This window comes from Oncorhynchus mykiss, chromosome 25 (genome assembly GCF_057628025.1).
Source record: "Oncorhynchus mykiss isolate SJ-2025 chromosome 25, ASM5762802v1, whole genome shotgun sequence".
NCBI classification, from domain to species: domain Eukaryota; kingdom Metazoa; phylum Chordata; class Actinopteri; order Salmoniformes; family Salmonidae; genus Oncorhynchus; species Oncorhynchus mykiss.
In genome coordinates, this window is record NC_143046.1 from 77,139,641 (window position 1) to 77,156,672 (window position 17,032).

At 41.8% G+C, this 17,032-nt stretch overlaps 1 protein-coding gene and 1 long non-coding RNA gene across 3 annotated transcripts; both read left to right on the plus strand.

Annotated features, from left to right (window-relative positions):
* Positions 1-446: 446 nt before the first annotated feature.
* On the plus strand, positions 447-8,188 carry LOC110505794 (uncharacterized). Of its 2 annotated transcripts, XR_016492035.1 has the most exons (5): positions 447-864; positions 1,064-1,233; positions 6,067-6,140; positions 6,267-6,419; positions 7,110-8,188. It is a non-coding gene; the product is annotated as an uncharacterized LOC110505794 (long non-coding RNA). The 2 variants fall into 2 exon arrangements; XR_002470871.3 differs by lacking the exons at positions 6,067-6,140; positions 6,267-6,419.
* A 3,295-nt stretch (positions 8,189-11,483) lies between these two features.
* On the plus strand, positions 11,484-16,812 carry LOC110505791 (putative E3 ubiquitin-protein ligase IRF2BPL). Its single transcript, XM_021585233.3, has one exon. It carries the CDS (start codon positions 14,124-14,126, stop codon positions 16,134-16,136), a length of 2,013 nt encoding a protein of 670 aa, XP_021440908.1. The 5' UTR covers positions 11,484-14,123; the 3' UTR covers positions 16,137-16,812.
* Positions 16,813-17,032: the final 220 nt, after the last annotated feature.

The window sequence follows — 17,032 nt, forward strand, 5'->3', positions numbered from 1 at the left end:
CAGCTGCTGTGTTTTCATATTGGCTCATAGTAGCTAACAGTAGAAGCTATGTTATATTTCTCGATTCTGACTAAAGGTTGTATTAATTTCCCAACGATTGTTTAAAATAGCACAGGTCTAGCAACTTCTTACTTGGTTTGCTGTGCTGTTCTTTCAACCTTTTAGAGGTGCCTACTAGCTAGCAACCTAACGTCAACCAACAATTATGTTTCGTGAAGTAAAACATGTTAGGATAAAATCAAATGTTACTTGTCACGTGCCGAATACAACTGTTACGGACTAAAATGGGAACCCAGACGCGAGCCTACCGGACTAGCTAAATGGAGCACCAGCTGTTCTGGAAGACTGTGATAACGCTCTCTGCAGTTGATGGTGGTGTATTCCTCAGTGCCATTGGATGAATCCCGGAATAAATTCCAGTCCTGTAGTGTATCATCTGACCACTTCCGTTTTGAGCGAGTCACTGGTATCTCCTGCTTTAGTTTTTGCCTGTAAACAAGAATCATGGTAGAATTATTGTCAGATTGGCGAGGGAGAGCTCTGTGTGGAGTAAAGGTGGTCTGGAGATTTGTTCGCTTCTGGTTGCACATGTGACATGCTGGTAGAAATGAGGTAAAACTGATGTAAATTTGCCTGCATTAAAGTCCCCGGCCACTAGGAGCGCCGCTTCTGGATGAGCATTTTCTGGTTTGATTTTGGCCTTATACAGCTCTTTGAGTGCGGTCTTAGTACCAGCAAGTTGCAGAGAACGACTGCATTGTTTGTTTATCTAGCTATCTAACAACTTACAAGGCAAGTATCACGGTCACGTTCATATTACCCACCTTGATGCTGCAGACTCTCCCACTGTGGTTCCAGCAACAGGTAGGCTACCCAGTTTACCTTAGTCATTTGCTTTATTTAAACAAATTATGAGAATAGCCTTGACATCTGTCATTATTAAATAAAAAGTTTATCCTCATTGCTTAGTTACGATAAGATACTTTATTGTCAATTTTTGTGGAAACTACTTTTATAAGTTAGTTGTGGAAAAATGTATATTTGTCTGTCTCCCCTACGTTAGCTTTTCCAGAACCTTCTAGCCAGTGGAGGAATGGAGGGAGTATGAGACCCCAGCTCCTCGCAGGTTAAACCCAAAGCCCACACTCTGGAACACCACTAAACTCCGGAACACCCAGAACACTACACAGCTGCACGGCTCCAGGACACAGAATACATCTCACACAGCGCAAGGTTAGTCATCAAAGTGTCTTTGCATCTGATAAATTGTCATGGTCTGGGTTTGAAATGGCACCCTTTTCCCCATATAGTGCACTATTTTTGTGCAGAGCCCTATGGGCCTTGGTCAAAAGGAGTGTACTATATTGACCCTATAGGGAATATGATGCCATTTCGGATGTCGCCATGGATTTCCAACAGATGTAAGAGTCCTTTTCACCACTCGGGGGCAGTAGTGTCACTCCAACCTACTGGTTCTGTAGGAAGCACAGGATTTTGCAGAAGGCTGGAGATTCTAAAAAGGAAGTGTTTATTCACACATCTGAAAACACTTTTTAATAGGCTACAATGTCATTGTTTTTTCCTGTCCTTGTTGATTTTGGTGATTGCTATTTCCATTTGTCACTCTCTTGATGAGATGGAATACAAGACAAGCATGTTACTTTCAACCTCAGTTCTTTGAACTAATAACCATTTGCCTTCTATACTCCTCTGTTTGGCAACCTCTCATTATCATTAGTCGCTTTATGTTGATGCAAACACGACAGATTTACACTGGGCCATTTTCACCACATTATTGCAGTCAGGTCAACACACACCTGTCAGCATCTGCATTACAGAAAATATCTTCAAATGTTACCCACCAAATTGAAAAGCTGCGTTGTACAATGAGCCAGACTGCGTTGCATGCTAAGTCAAATGCATGTTTGGAATTATAGTCTGACAATATATATAATTGGATTCATTACAAGTAGGCCTATGGCTGGCTTATTAACATGTTGTGTGATACAACGATAAACACATGCAATACATATAGCTCATGTTTTGGCGGCCAGTCAATTCTCCGTTTTGGTTTTGTCATAAACATACATAATGTCCCTGTGTTTGGCTCCGTTGGCCGAGCACCAAGACTACTCTGAATTGTTACAATGGCTGCCGGGCCTCGCTCGGTCTCCCTCTCGTCTCCCTAGCCACAAGCTTCGGAAGGCAGCCTCCTCCTGAACATTGGAGATCCATACAAAGCACCACTGACTATTTTAAAGCCCACATTTACTGTAAAGTAGGAAAATTGTGGTAAAAGCTCACAACGCACGACATGAATATATCAACTCTATACCGCTATTATATTATGCTGGCTGCTAATATCCATCCAGTTACATGGGAGAATTAGGTATGCTCCTTTCTTCTGGTGTAAAACTCAATTAAAGGTCCAAATGCAGCTGTTTTAAAAAATATATATATTTTAATTTTACCCCTTTTCTCCCCAATTTTGTGGTATCCAATTGTTTTAGTAGCTACTATCTTGTCTCGTCTTGTCTCATCGCTACAACTCCCGTATGGGCTCGGGAGAGACGAAGGTTGAAAGTCATGCGTCCTCCGATACACAACCCAACCAAGCGCGCTTCTTAACGCAGTGCGCATCCAACCCGGAAGCCAGCCGCACCAATGTGTCGGAGGAAACACTGTGCACCTGGCAACCTTGGTTAGCGCGCACTGCGCCCGGCCCACCACAGGAGTCGCTACCGGCCAAACCCTCCCTAACCCGGACGACGCTAGGCCAAGTGTGCGTCGCCCCACGAACCTTCCGGTCGCGGCCGGTTACGACAGAGCCTGAGCGCGAACCCAGAGTCTCTGATGGCGCAGCTGGCGCTGCACTGCGCCACCCGGGAGGCCCAAATGCAGCTGTTTTTATCTCAAAATCAAATAATTTCTGGGTATTAATTAAGTACCTTACTGTGATTGTTTCAATTAAAATGGTCAAAAATAAACAAAAATAGCTTCTTAGCAAATAGCAATTTCTAGCAAGAATTTTGCTAGGACTGTCTGGGAGTGGTTTGAGTGGGAGAGGGGAAAAATGGAAAATTAGCTGTTATTAGCAGAGAGGTTTGGAACTCTCTTATTGGTCTAACTCATTTGCTGCCCGGTGATGTCACCAGGCAGTCAAAGTCTATCCCACCAAAACAGGCTGAAATTTCAGGCGATCTTTAAAATAGCTCTTACACTAAATGGGCATTATCATCATTTTTCCCATTATTAATCCAACCTAATAGTTTGGAAATATATATATAAAGCACAGGAACATCTATTTTGTTTACTGTACTGGGCCTTTAAGCATGAAAGCATTCAGGTGAAAACAAATCTCACTGGCTGGTGCACAGCTGTGCAAATAGACAGACAGACAGTGCCCTTCAGTGTTCAATAGAAGAACAATGGAGTTTAGTTTATTGATAACCCCACCCTCTTGAAATACTTTGAAATAATGGTTGGCTTTTTAAAAATATAGAAATTATTGTTTTTACTGATGTGGAGGTGATCCTTTATAAGAAACCTATTTGAAAAGCACCAGGTTTGAAGAAATGAGCTGTTATTGTTGATGTCTGACAACAACAGAAAGGCTGTATAAGTACTACTATTCTATCCATTGTCATTCAACCACAGGCCTAGGCTATTACTGGCTTGTCCTCCTCCTCCTTTGTCCTCGGTTGAACTGTAATTTGTGTGCAGGCTACATGTTTGGTAGGAAATGTCAGTGCCTGGTTCTCTGTTACACCCGTGTGAGAGCCTTGGACAATCTTCCCCTTGAATCTAATCGGCCTCCCTCTAGAATGGTGCTGCTCGCCAATCTCTCTCACACAAACATGCACACACTCACCAATGTGGAATTGCTTTCTCATGAGTGGAGCTGTGCTGCTTAGTGACCATGGTGATGGATGTGTGGGCGAGAATGGAGTTAATTATGGCCCAGAAAGCATCAGTTTGTGTGTCTGTGTATGGATCACTGAGTGTGTGTGTGGGGGGGTGGGGGCGCGCGTGTCGGTGTGTAAGAGAGAATTGGGAAATGCATTAGTCTTGTAAGATTGACTCGATACCCTTGCTTTGTTTGCCCAACTGACCAGTGTTACTAGATCAGCCTCCCTAAGCAATACAGCCAGCAATGCAGCCAGAGGGACACAACAGTGTTGATAAGGGAATGCACTGAATCAGTTACAGGCATTTGACATTTGTATCGAATAACTGTCTGTCCAATGTGTCCATATATTATTTAAGGACTTGGTCAGGTCACACAATATGTTCATATAGTCCTTTTCTTGAAGATCACAATTGATCATTACTTGGTTGCAATTACTGTCGATTTAGTTTGTTCAAGATGGACTTAAATGTTTATGAACTGTGAATGGCCGGGTACAACAGTGATGTACTGTACATATGTGGTGTGACTCTCTGGTTATTGTAATGATTATTGCATGTTTAAAGGAGAAGGAGTACGTTATGCTATAAGATGTCTGAAGGGGCACCATTTTGTATCTGGTAGTACCTCTAAGCCAGTTGTCATGGCAACCATGCTATTTCTATTCCTCCTTGCACCTCTCCTTCTCTTTTTTTAGTTTTAACTCTACAGCTGCCAGACTGCGCTCACTTTGGGGATTGGCTATTTTTAGTCCTTGCCTTTGTTTCTCAACACATCATCAAACCATATGTGAAACAACCCATGCCCTGAATGATTCAGGCCACTTAATTATATGATTCAGGTCACTTGGTCGCTGTCACTCACATTGTCTGTACAAAACAGAACACAATTTTTTACATTATGTAAACCCTTTTGGCATAATGACACTAGAAGATAATTGTAGATTGAGAAGACCAGAATTGTGTGAAGCCTTGTTTTTAGAATCTATTTATTTTCAATATTTGGTCAATCTCACTATCGACAAACACAAGTGGGGACAGTTCCTTCGTCAATCATGATGACCATGGAATCTGATTTGGTACCCAGAGACCCATGGTATCTGATTTCTGTACATAAATGTAGAGGGACTAGCTAGATGTAGCTGAACTCTTTCTCATGAATGCCTCATATTACCTGTCTCACGTTGTAGTTGCCATAGTCTTATTTTCATTATTGATTTAACGTTAAGGAATCTGACTGGAACACACTGCATTACATCTCCAAGTGTCCTCAAGAAACAGTCGGGTGGTAATCTCCTATTTTTAAAATGTGATGTCATCAAGTATTTCATCATCAGTCATGACACACACAGAATCAGTCCCAGCCATAACAACACGCACAGTTGGAGCATTCATCTGTCAGCCTGGACCTAATTCAGATGAATTACACGGCCTAATCGTCTCCTCTGAGGGGTCTTTCCTCTAAGCCTGTTACAGCGCCAGATCAAAGGAGGTAATTGCCTCCCAAACGGCACCCCATCCCCTATATAATGCACTACTTTTGACGAGGGCCCATAGTGCACTACTTTTCACCACAGCTCTATGTAGTGAATCGGCTGCCAATTGGGACGCAGTCCAGGTAATTGCTTTTCTTGTCTGTATAAGAACACAACAGCCTAACGGTGACTTCACCGGTGTCTGAATTTTGAATAGCTTTTGTAGACTCATTGAACCAGTGGAAAACACATTTATGATAAGCAAAGGAATTTTGTTAATGTATTTGGTAACATATACTTTCTTCCCAGTGACCCATTAATAAATGTAGTTTAGTTAGTTACCATCAGCCAAATCCACCGTTAGGTTTGAACACTTATCATTGATTGGATTCAGAGCTTCCATTACATCCCCTGAGAGAGAGAGGATTTAGAGTCATGCCTGGCCCCTGTATTATGAGGAAGTGTCTGTTGAACAGATGACCAGGTACTTTTGAACTAAAATAAAAGGACTGTGTGGGAGCAATATATAGACCTATGCTCAATGTTGCCTTGTTTGAGATGAGTTGGCAGAATTCTTCCAGAGGTTTACCAAGTATATTGCTTTGTTTATTTGTGTATTTGCTCACATAGGGTTGAAAAGTACCGTGAACTTTCAATAAATTCCCTGGTTTTCCCAAAATCTCAGTTGGAGAATTCACGGAATTAGGAGGGCATAAGCAGGAAACCTGGATCCTCCAACCAGGATTTCTGGAAAACCAGGTAATTTTCACAACATCCCGCCATAATGACATTGTAATAGGCACTTGACTCTACTCAGTCATTATATTTATTGTGGTGGTGAATACAGTTTGTTTCCACAGCAACAATACATGTGATATTTTCCAGCTGTAAACAATGCATCTGTCTGACGTCATTGGGCTAAGCAGCTGTAAAAGTGGTTTGGGAATTTGTTTGGAAATATCAGCAGACGTTGGACTTGGAAAAGACTACACAGGGCTGTAAAAACTGGGATGCAGGAGCGTGTTAACCAATTGAATGGTATTGTATTCTTTTCTTCCTACTTGTCCAACGTTGATTCAACATACCAGTAGTATATTGTAGTCATTGTTTTAGTGGGAAGAGACTGTTCTCCTATGACCCATTTGCCCTTTGACCAGAGGAAATGTTTATGCTGGGCATCCTGCAGACTGACCTATTGACTGTTGTTGGAGTGCACCATCCATCTGTTTATTTAACTATTTTCACTTGTTGTATTGTACATTTTATATTGTAAATGTGTAATTGGAGTACTGTCTTGTATTATATTTGATGTAGGCTGTTTTGTTCTGATGTAATTGTTTTAATTATGTTTGGACCCCAGGAAGAGTAGCTGATGCTAAACATTCCAGTACATTGATGACAATGACTAAATACAACCAGTATCATCCATCTGACTAGCTGGCTTAGAGAAAAGCCATTTGGATCCAACAATAAATATTGATACATTTGCTATGTGACACATCTTCAAGCTAGAACATGACCACACGATGTAGCATAGCAAAGTCTCTACAGAAGAGATTGTGATGAAAATGTAATAAGAAACCCAGGAGGCTCTGTGAAGCAATCAGCTCATTGTGTGATCTGAATGACTGTGTCCATGTGTGGAATACTGAGAGAGAGGGAGATATAAAGTGCTGATCTGAGCTGAGGCAGGTGGCTGATTGCTGGTTTCTCTCTCTGTCTGTGCAGGAACCTTCTGGAGATCATCCCTAACAACAGCAGCAGCTTGGCAGCCAGAGGTGTGCAGCAGCAGTTTTCTTTGGGTTGCCATAGCAACACCCACCGATGGCAACCTGCAAACAGTGCAGTCCAGGTAAGAGGGGGAAAAAATATTGTTTGTCATGTTTTCACAATTTGAAGACATAATTGGCTATCTTTAGTCTATTTGACTATTTCCTCCTCCCAAACAAAAACATGCATCTGTGCCATACCTGGGGCATTGTGCACTTTAAAAAGAACTGTATGATACTTCATAATGTTTAGCCAGTAAATATTTGACTTATTTTATACATTGTAAAGTTTGCACATCCCTTGACTTTTTTATTGATCAAATAGAGATGTATTGTCACTGGCCTACACACAATACCCCCTAATGTCAAAGTGGAATGATGTTTTTTGAAAAATGTTGAAATGAATTAAAACTGAAAAGCTGAAATGTCTTGAGTCAATAAGTATTGAAGCCCTTTGTTCTGGCAAGCCTAAAAGTTGCATGGACTCTGTGTGCCATTATAGTGTTTTAACATGGTTTTTGAATGACCCCCTCATCTCTGTACTCCACACATGCAATTATCTGTAAGGTCTCTCAGTTCAGCAGTGAATTTCAAACACAGATTCAACCACAAAGACCAGGGAGGTTTTCAAATGTCTCACAAAGTACGCCACCTGTTGGTAGATGAAGAATAACTCAGACATTGAATATCCCTTTGTGCATGTTGAAGTTATTAATTACATGTTTGATGTTGTATCAATACAGCCAGTCACTACAAAGATACAGATGTCCTTCCTAACTCAGTTAAAGGAAGGACACCGCTCAGAGATTTCACCATGAGGCCAATGGTGACTATAAAACAGTTAGTTAAATGGCTGTGATAGGAGAAAACTGATGATGGGTCAACAACATTGTAGTTACTCCACAATACCAACGTAATTGACAGAGTGAAATGAAGGAAGCCTGTACAGAATACAAATATTCCAAATCATGCATCCTGTTATCAACAATGCACTAAAGTACACTGCAAATGTGGCAAAGCAATAAACCTTTTGTCCTGAATACACTGTGTTATGTTTGGGACAAATCCAATACTCTTCCTGGGGTCCAGCAAAATTAAGGCAGTTATAAAAGTGTTTTTTAACATTACAATACATTCATAACAGATTTAACAAGTGTGTGCCCATGGGACTCTACAGTCGTGGCCAAAAGTTTTGAGAATGACAAATATTATTTTCAAAGTTTGCTGCTTCAGTGTCTTTAGATATTTTTGTCAGATGTTACTATGGAATACTAAAATATAATTACAAGCATTTCATAAGTGTCAAAGGCTTTTATTGACAATTACATGAAGTTGATGCAAAGAGTCAATATTTGCAGTGTTGAACCTTCTTTTAAGACCTCTGTAATCCACCCTGGCATGCTAACTTCAATTAACTTCTGGGCCACATCCTGACTGATGGCAGCCCATTCTTGCATAATCAATGCTTGAAGTTTGTCAGAATTTGTGGGGTTTTGTTTGTCCACCCACCTCTTGAGGATTGACCACAAATTCTCAATGGGATTAAGGTCTGGAGAGTTTCCTGGCCATGGACCCAAAATATCTATGTTTTGTTCCCAGAGCCAATTAATTATCACTTATGCCTTATGGAAAGGTGCTCCATCATCCTGGAAAAGGCATTGTTCGTCACCAAACTGTTTCTGGATGGTTGGGAGAAGTTGCTCTCGGAGGATGTGTTGGTACAATTCTTTATTCATGGCTGTGTTCTTAGGCAAAATTGTGATCATTTTAATCAGCCCTTGGCTGAGAAGCAACCCCACACATGAATGGTCTCAGGATGCTTTACTGTTGGCATGACACAGGACTGATGGTAGCGCTCATCTTGTCTTCTTCTTTCCGGATGCCCCAACCAATCGGAAAGGGGATTCAGAGAAAATGACTTTACCCCAGTCCTCAGCAGTCCAATCCCTGTACCTTTTACACAATATCAGTATGTCCCTGATGTTGTTCCTGGAGAGAGGTGGCTTCTTTTCAGCCCTTCTTGACACCAGGCCATCCTCAAAGTCTTCGCCCCACTGTGCGTGCAGATGCACTCACACCTGCCTGCTGCCATTCCTGAGCAAGCTCTGTACTGGTGGTGCCCTGATCCCGCAGCTGAATCAAGCGCCAGGACCTTCTTGGGCGCCCTGAAGCCTTCTTCACAACAATTGAACCGCTCTCCTTGAAGTTCTTGATGATCTGATAAATGGTTGATTTAAGTGCAATCTTACTGACAGCAATATCCTTGCCTGTGAAGCCCTTTTTGTGCAAAGCAATGATGACGGCACGTGTTTCCTTGCAGGTAACCAAGTTTGTCAGAGGAAGAACAATGATTCCAAGCACCACCCTCCTTTTGAGGCTTTCAGTCTGTTATTTGAACTCAATCAGCATGACAGAGTGATCTCCAGCCTTGTCCTCGTCAACACTCACACCTGTGTTAACGAGAGAATCACTGACATGATGTCAGCTGGTCCTTTTGTGGCAGGGCTGAAATGCAGTGGAAATGTTTTTGGGGGTTTCAGTTCATTTGCGTGGCAAAGAGGGACTTTGCAATTAATTGCAATTCATCTGATCACTCTTCATAACATTATGGAGTATATGCAAATTGCCATCATACAAACAGGCAGCAGACTTTGAAAATTAATATTTGTCATTCTTAACTTTTGGACACGACTGTACTCTACTACCACATATCTTTAACACAAAATCCATCTGTATATGTGTGTTTGTATGCATGTGTCTGTTTGTGTTGCTTCAGTAGGTGCCGCTAATTTGTTTTGTTTTAAACAACGACGGTGATATATTCAGGTGTCCGCATTGAAAAGTGGTGCTGAATGGTCTCTAACACCAGCAGATGATATTGTTCAAACAGAGTGTTTCTGCAGGTGATAGATTGATAGTAGTTTGGTGTGTGTGCAGGCCCATATAATGTTACAGTAACGGATGAATGGGAAGATCATTGTGTAGTAGAGACTGAGAGCAGTGCCTCTGTTTAGGAGATATCTCATTTTGCCAAGTATCCCCGTATTCTTGGCAATCTTAAAGGTTATTGTCTTTGTGTGGTTTCCATGACAATTCATCATCAATCAGAACACCAAGAAAGCGTGTTGTACAGCCCTGATCAATAGGTATATTATCAATATGGACCACTATATAATCTGTATTTTATTTCCTTTGGACCAAATAATAAAAAATAAAACAAAATGTTTTTATTCAGTGACAATTTGTTCATTTTAAACCACTTTTGAGATATTACATAGTTCATCATTAACAACATCAATAAGATACTTACATTTTTTTTGTGTGTAAATCACAAATAATAGGGGTCCAAGAATTGATCCCTGAGGCAAGCTGTAGACCAAAGCAGTCACACCCATAGTTTCAAGTTTTTGTAATAAAATATGAGGATCAACAGTATCAACTGCTTTTGAGAGATCCCAAAAAATACCTAATGTATGATGTTTGCGGTTATTTGCCTAATGTATTTTGTCAATTAAGTAAGTAACCGCCAGTTAGGCAGTGAGATTTTCTGAAGCCATACTGATGTTTGTATAACAACCTTTCCTTGTTAAGCTATTTGATGAATATGTTATATGCGAGCTTCTCTAACATGTTTGAGCTAGCTGGAAAAATTGAAATTGGTCTGTAATGTGTAAAGTATGCTGGATCTTTAGCTTTATAAATTGGAACAATTTTGGCAATTTTCAGTTCAGAAGGCTTAATGCCCTTAACAATGTATATATTTAAAATGTGGGGAAGAGGTGTGATAATGAAATCAACCACGTCTTTAGCTAGCTTAGCATCCAATCTGTTGTGACCAGAGGCAGTGTTTTTCAGTGTTTTCTCTACCTTATGTTGTTTTTAGTATTAAATTGTTATTGATTACTACATTGTTGGGTTTAGAGCTTGCGAGAAGGGTATTTCACTGTACTTGTGCACTTGAATTCACAGGACCGCTTTGCTCTGTCTCCTAGCTCAGAAGGATCTCCATGGCAACGGCAGCAGCATTTGTCAGCTTCATCAGAGAATGAGAAGAGAGTAAGTAAAGGGCAATTCCACAATAATGTAATTACGCTGAGACTCAGGTTTTTCACTTTAAAACATATACCAAACAAAAAACATTTATTTCATAGTTAAACAAACCATAGGACTACTTTTAACAATTTCCACTGAACATTTTAGAATAGCACCTTTTACAGGAAGAATTGTGCAGATACAAAGTTTGATAACAGAATAAAACTGAGGGAGATTTTACCATAATTCTGTTATCAAACTTTGCATCTACACTGTTTTTCCAGTAAATTATTCATTTTATTTTACTTTGTAAATTCTTCAAAGTAGTCATTGTGCATAGAGTTGTATGGTTTGTTTTAAAGTGAAAAGTAAGTCTCGGTGTAATTCCGTTAGCATGGAATTGCCCTAACGTAAATCTGCATGCTGCTGGCAGTCTGCCAGCGTCTCAAATAAAAGAGCACTTTGAACTGCTGCCCAGTTTGGAGGAGAGGAGCTGTCAGGCCTGCTTAATGTTGGCAGTTTGTCATTGGCAAGCCTTTCCCAGAATTCATCTGTCTGGCAACGTGCCAGGCACTTAGCTGAAGCTAAAAAAAATTAACCCCTGCGCTTGCAAAATGTTCCACGGAGCGAGATGGGGAGAGAGACATCAGCACAGTTGGTATGTGAGCGGCTCAGTGTATGCATGAGGGGCCGTGGGGATATCACAGGATCCTTTCAGGATGGAGGCAGGCGGGAACTATTAACCTCCTCTGCTTTGTTTTGTGTAAAGCTATGTATTTGGTTGTTTTAAAGTCTTCTGAGGTCTGAGGCAGAATTTGTAAATCGTTTTAATTGTTGCGATGTTGAGTTCTGCCTGTGATATTTATAGTACTGACCTTCCACTTACATGGATGGATGTACGTTATTGGGTAGTTTGGCTAGTTGATGTGGCATTGTTTTGTAATAAGCTTATGTTTGAATTGTATCCATATGTGTAAACCTAAGAGAGAAGGCACTGTTTTGCCATTTGCTTTTAGGATCATTCAGACCTTTATTTTAATGAGATTGCGCTCCACACTTAAATCAAGCAAAACTATTGGTGTTGGAATTGTATTGAGCCTCGCCTGGCACGCAGGCCCAGTGTTGGAATAAATGGCACAAACCCTTTTTCTTCCCATGCCACACCTTTTTCTGCCTTTTTCTGTTGACTGATGATGGCTGCTCTTTCATTTGGCTGTCTGTCACAATAACTGGTGCACAAATAGAGTGAGAATTGTCCACATACAGCCCACATAACAACGTTGACTGCTGCCTGCTGCTGGTAGTCATTCAGCCTGCTGTGTATTGCACAGACTCTGAATAAAAACCAGACTCCATCTTCTCGTCTCTTTTTGTGGCGTTTCTAGCTTCCCCTGCCACTGATGGGCTGGTCTATGAAACTAAATGATGTTTTCTTGGTTATTTGTTTAGGTGCATTTATTTCATGTGGTTAGACTCTGCATTATACATCATATACTGTCACCTCAGAGACATCAGTGCTTGTAATTTAAAGTGAGTCTGTAATGTATCAAAACACAGTATTTACAAATACACACATGTGCAACCAGTACCCATGTAGCCTAACAGCATGGCACATGTTTGGTGCAGTGAAAGCAACATTGTTTTGGAAAAGCAGCGGCATGGTGCAGACTCTTTCTTGGCCAAGGATGGAGGACCACACCACCACCATACAGTACCGTGCCAGGCCAGCGGTATGTGGAGACTGCAATAAACTACTTTCCTCCCTCCCTCTGCTGCCATTGTTTTTCTTTCTTCACTCTCCTTCTCTCCCAGTTGTATAACAGGGGAAAATGATTTTCTGCCTGCCTACTGGGTGTTGTTAATCAGGAAGGGAGACTTGGGGGGGGAAAGGGGAAGGAAGGGGCGGAGGGTGCGCAGAGCAGGCTACTCTTGCAGTAGGTAAACAATCGAAATGTAGGGAAAATATCTCTAGTTCAACTAGCCCAGTGTTATTTTTATTGCAGAGGAATCGACTCCCTATTTATTTTAGCCATCACACTGTGCGTATATTTTCTTTTGGGGAATATATTAAACGTTATTGTAATCACACATGCCTATTGCAATGAATGTTGCCAAATTAAATCAGATTATCAACATATTTTAATCAGAAATTAAAAAGATAAAGGTATATTAAAAGCTTTCGCTCCATTACCTAATGGTAGGCTATAGCCAGGCGTTTTCCTTTTAACCAGTTTTTTTGCTCGATAGTGGTTTGATTAAGATAATGCTTTTTGATGCTCCTGCACTGCGAAAAACCACTGCGTTGTGCATAACAAATTAAATTGTTTCGTAATCGTAAATTGCTTTATGCTATTGAAGGTTTCGTTTTGCTGACATAAGCAAAAGTAACCTATTTGAAACATAATACATTTGTATTTAATAATAATGTATATTAATGACATCTAATATGACATATAATATTGACACAATTTCGCAGTAGTAAAATACATTCAAATGCCAGAGTTGTAGAAACCCATATTCTGCTTTATGTAATTTGGTCAGGATTGTGCGTTCGTGTTCGCTCCCAGTCCATTCAAAAGATTAGAAGGGAGTGGTTTGAGCTTTGCGTGTTAGGAAAGCAACAAGTGGCATGTCTTTTTTTTTTTCTTTTTTTATGAACTGCGGAACGTGGTGCTTACGTCACTGCTCTAGCCAGGTGGCATTCCAAACTGGGGAGAGGAGACGTGGAGGCACAATCAAAATTTCAAATCACAAACCAAGTCAGGATGTGAGACGCGTGTAAAGCACATTTCAGTCCTACAACCGATCACTGCTCGTCACTGGCATCGGAAGAGGAGTAGGGAAGGAAGAGGGTTCCTTTTTGGGGGCAAATTCACGGACTGAAAAGAAAAATTGCAATCATAATCTGGGGGGAAAAGGACCAGGGCAAGGGACATTCAACATGTCTTCTGCACATGTATCCTCATCTCGGAGACAGTCATGTTACCTGTGCGATTTACCCCGTATGCCTTGGGCTATGATTTGGGATTTTACGGAGGCAGTGTGCAGGGGTTGTGTGAATTATGAAGGTGCAGATCGGATCGAGTTTGTTATCGAAACTGCACGCCACCTCAAACGTGCTCATGGTTTCCAAGAGGGGAGATCCCCCGGTCCACCGCCGCCGCCCACAGTTAAAACCCAGGCGGCAATATCAGCCAAGGAGACGGTGCAAATCAACCATGTGGACGGACCATCTAAACAACAACAACAACAGTCGGGGATGGACCGCTACTCTCTGAACGCAGAGAGACCTCGCTTTGACTACTCCAGTATTGGCGCCCATGCCAGCAGACTTCCGAATGGAATGAGCGGTCCAAATGGGTTCCCAAAACCGGACGATGGTCCCCCAGAGTTGAACCGACAGAGCCCGAACTCCCGTCGGAGCCATGGTCTAGTTGCGGTCCCAGGACAAATGAATGTCCCCCCCAACCTTCTCCCACAGACCATGTTGAATGGACCCTCCTCGGCAACAGCCATAGCCTCGCATAGCCTGTCTAGCCGCCCCCCACCATCCATTGTGGGACCCTCTTTGTCCACGTCCTCTCAGTCCATGTCAGAACAAGGTAAACGACCAGGTTCTGTGTCAAGCACTGACCAAGAGAGAGATCTGAAAGAGAAACAGCGTAATGCGGAGGCTTTGGCTGAGCTTAGTGAAAGTTTAAGAAATAGAAACGAAGACTGGGTAAACAAACCGAAAATAGTAAGGGACACTTTGCTTACTCTTTCAAACAGCTCCCCATTTGATGTGCGATTTAAAAAGGATCATTCACTCGTGGGCAGGGTGTTTGCTTTCGATGCAGTGTCAAAGCCTGGCATGGACTATGAATTGAAAATATTTATCGAGTACCCAAGTGGATCTGGTAATGTATTTTCCAGCGCATCGGGGGTGGCCAAACAAATGTATCAGGACTGCATGAAGGACTTTGGCAGAGGGCTCTCCTCGGGTTTTAAATATTTGGAGTATGAGAAAAAGCATGGTTCTGGGGACTGGCGACTCCTGGGTGATTTGTTGCCCGAGTCGGTCCGATTCTTTAAAGAGGGGCTGGGGGTTGAAATGTTGCCACAGCCCTACATTGATGCCAGCTGTCCATTGCTGCCCACTGCTTTGGTCAACATCCCTCGTGGCTTGCCATCTGCGAGTGCCCCGAGGATTGGCGTGCGTAAGCGTAAAGCCTCCCCAGAACCTGACTCCGCAGAGAGCGCGCTGAAACTATCTGAACAAGAACAACAGAGGCAGCAGTGGATGGCCAGCCAGAGCGAGGCGTTAAAACTGACGATGGCATCCGGATCATTCGGTACCTCACACGGGGCACCCCCACCGCTCGGCCCTGGTCATTCTGTTCACTCAAGCCGCGCTACGCCCCCTGAATCAACGCCCCAGAATGGACAGTCTCCAATGGCCGCGCTCATGTCTGTCGCGGACACGTTGGGCAATGCGCACTCCCCGAAGGACAACAACTCAGTTCACTCCACCACATCCACCAGGCATAACAGCAGCAGCCCGGTCTCGCCCGCCTCTGTTTCGGGGCAGAGGCGTTTGGCTTCCCGAAACGGAGAGCTCAATCTATCTGGGGGTCCCTCCCAGTCCAATGCACATTCTGGCATGGATCAGGTCCACGCGCAAAACATTCCAGATTCGCCCATGGCTAACAACGGACCTCTGTGTTGTACCATTTGCCACGAACGTTTAGAGGATACCCATTTCGTTCAGTGTCCGTCAGTTCCCAACCATAAATTCTGTTTCCCTTGTTCCCGAGAGAGCATCAAAGCGCAGGGAGCAACTGGCGAGGTGTATTGTCCTAGCGGAGAAAAATGCCCCCTGGTAGGTTCTAATGTGCCTTGGGCGTTCATGCAAGGTGAGATAGCAACAATATTAGCTGGGGACGTTAAGGTAAAAAAGGAGAGGGACCCATAGATATGTCCTATGGCTTCCCATAGAAACGTGCATTTTAGTCCAATATATACAGTATACACATGTGAATACTCAAAACGTACAAAAAATAGTTGATGTACAAAGACGTCCCCTCCTTCTCATATTTCTGTTTTTTGAAACAACGGAATAGTACAGTATGTGATGTCACCTAATTTTATGGGGGGTGTTTTGACGGGTACTAGTGTTGTATTTGGATGACAGTGACGAGTCAAAGCACTTTCACTTTGTCACTGCTGCCGTTTTCCCCTCCAACTCATGCACTTATCTCATTATAAAAAGGCCAGTTTAAACTCCCAATGAATACATGTCTGTAAAATGAAACTACGCATAGTAAATATCCAATAACAGTGATGACAATTTGCCCTAACTCCTATATTGGGTACAAATCATTCTGATTACTTTTTTTCGTTTATTTAATATATTCATTTTTTTTATTTTTTTATAGCAAGTATCTCTTTTCTTCTTGTGATCGAAAATATTTTACTACGTGTTATTCATTTCTCTTCCCGTTTGCTTTGATGATGCACGGATGCTTAAAAAGGTAGAGCAAAATGCTGTACATTAATGTAAACTGTTTGTTTATACATTTCTGTAGTAACAGAAGACTTGTAATGTGCCTTGGAGCTGAGTAAATTGTAATAAATTCCATTGATATTAACCCTTGGTGAAATGTCAGTTTATTTAACAAGTTTAGACTGTTACAATAGCTGGTTCACTGAGGTATAACAAATTATTTATTTATTTTTGTGTCCATATATATAGCTCAACCATAGCATTATATCAATTTACAATGTTATCTAACATGAGATATGCTGTAATTGGAGATGACAACCTTGACATTAAGATCTGGCTCAAAAGACCTTTATTTCATATTTAAA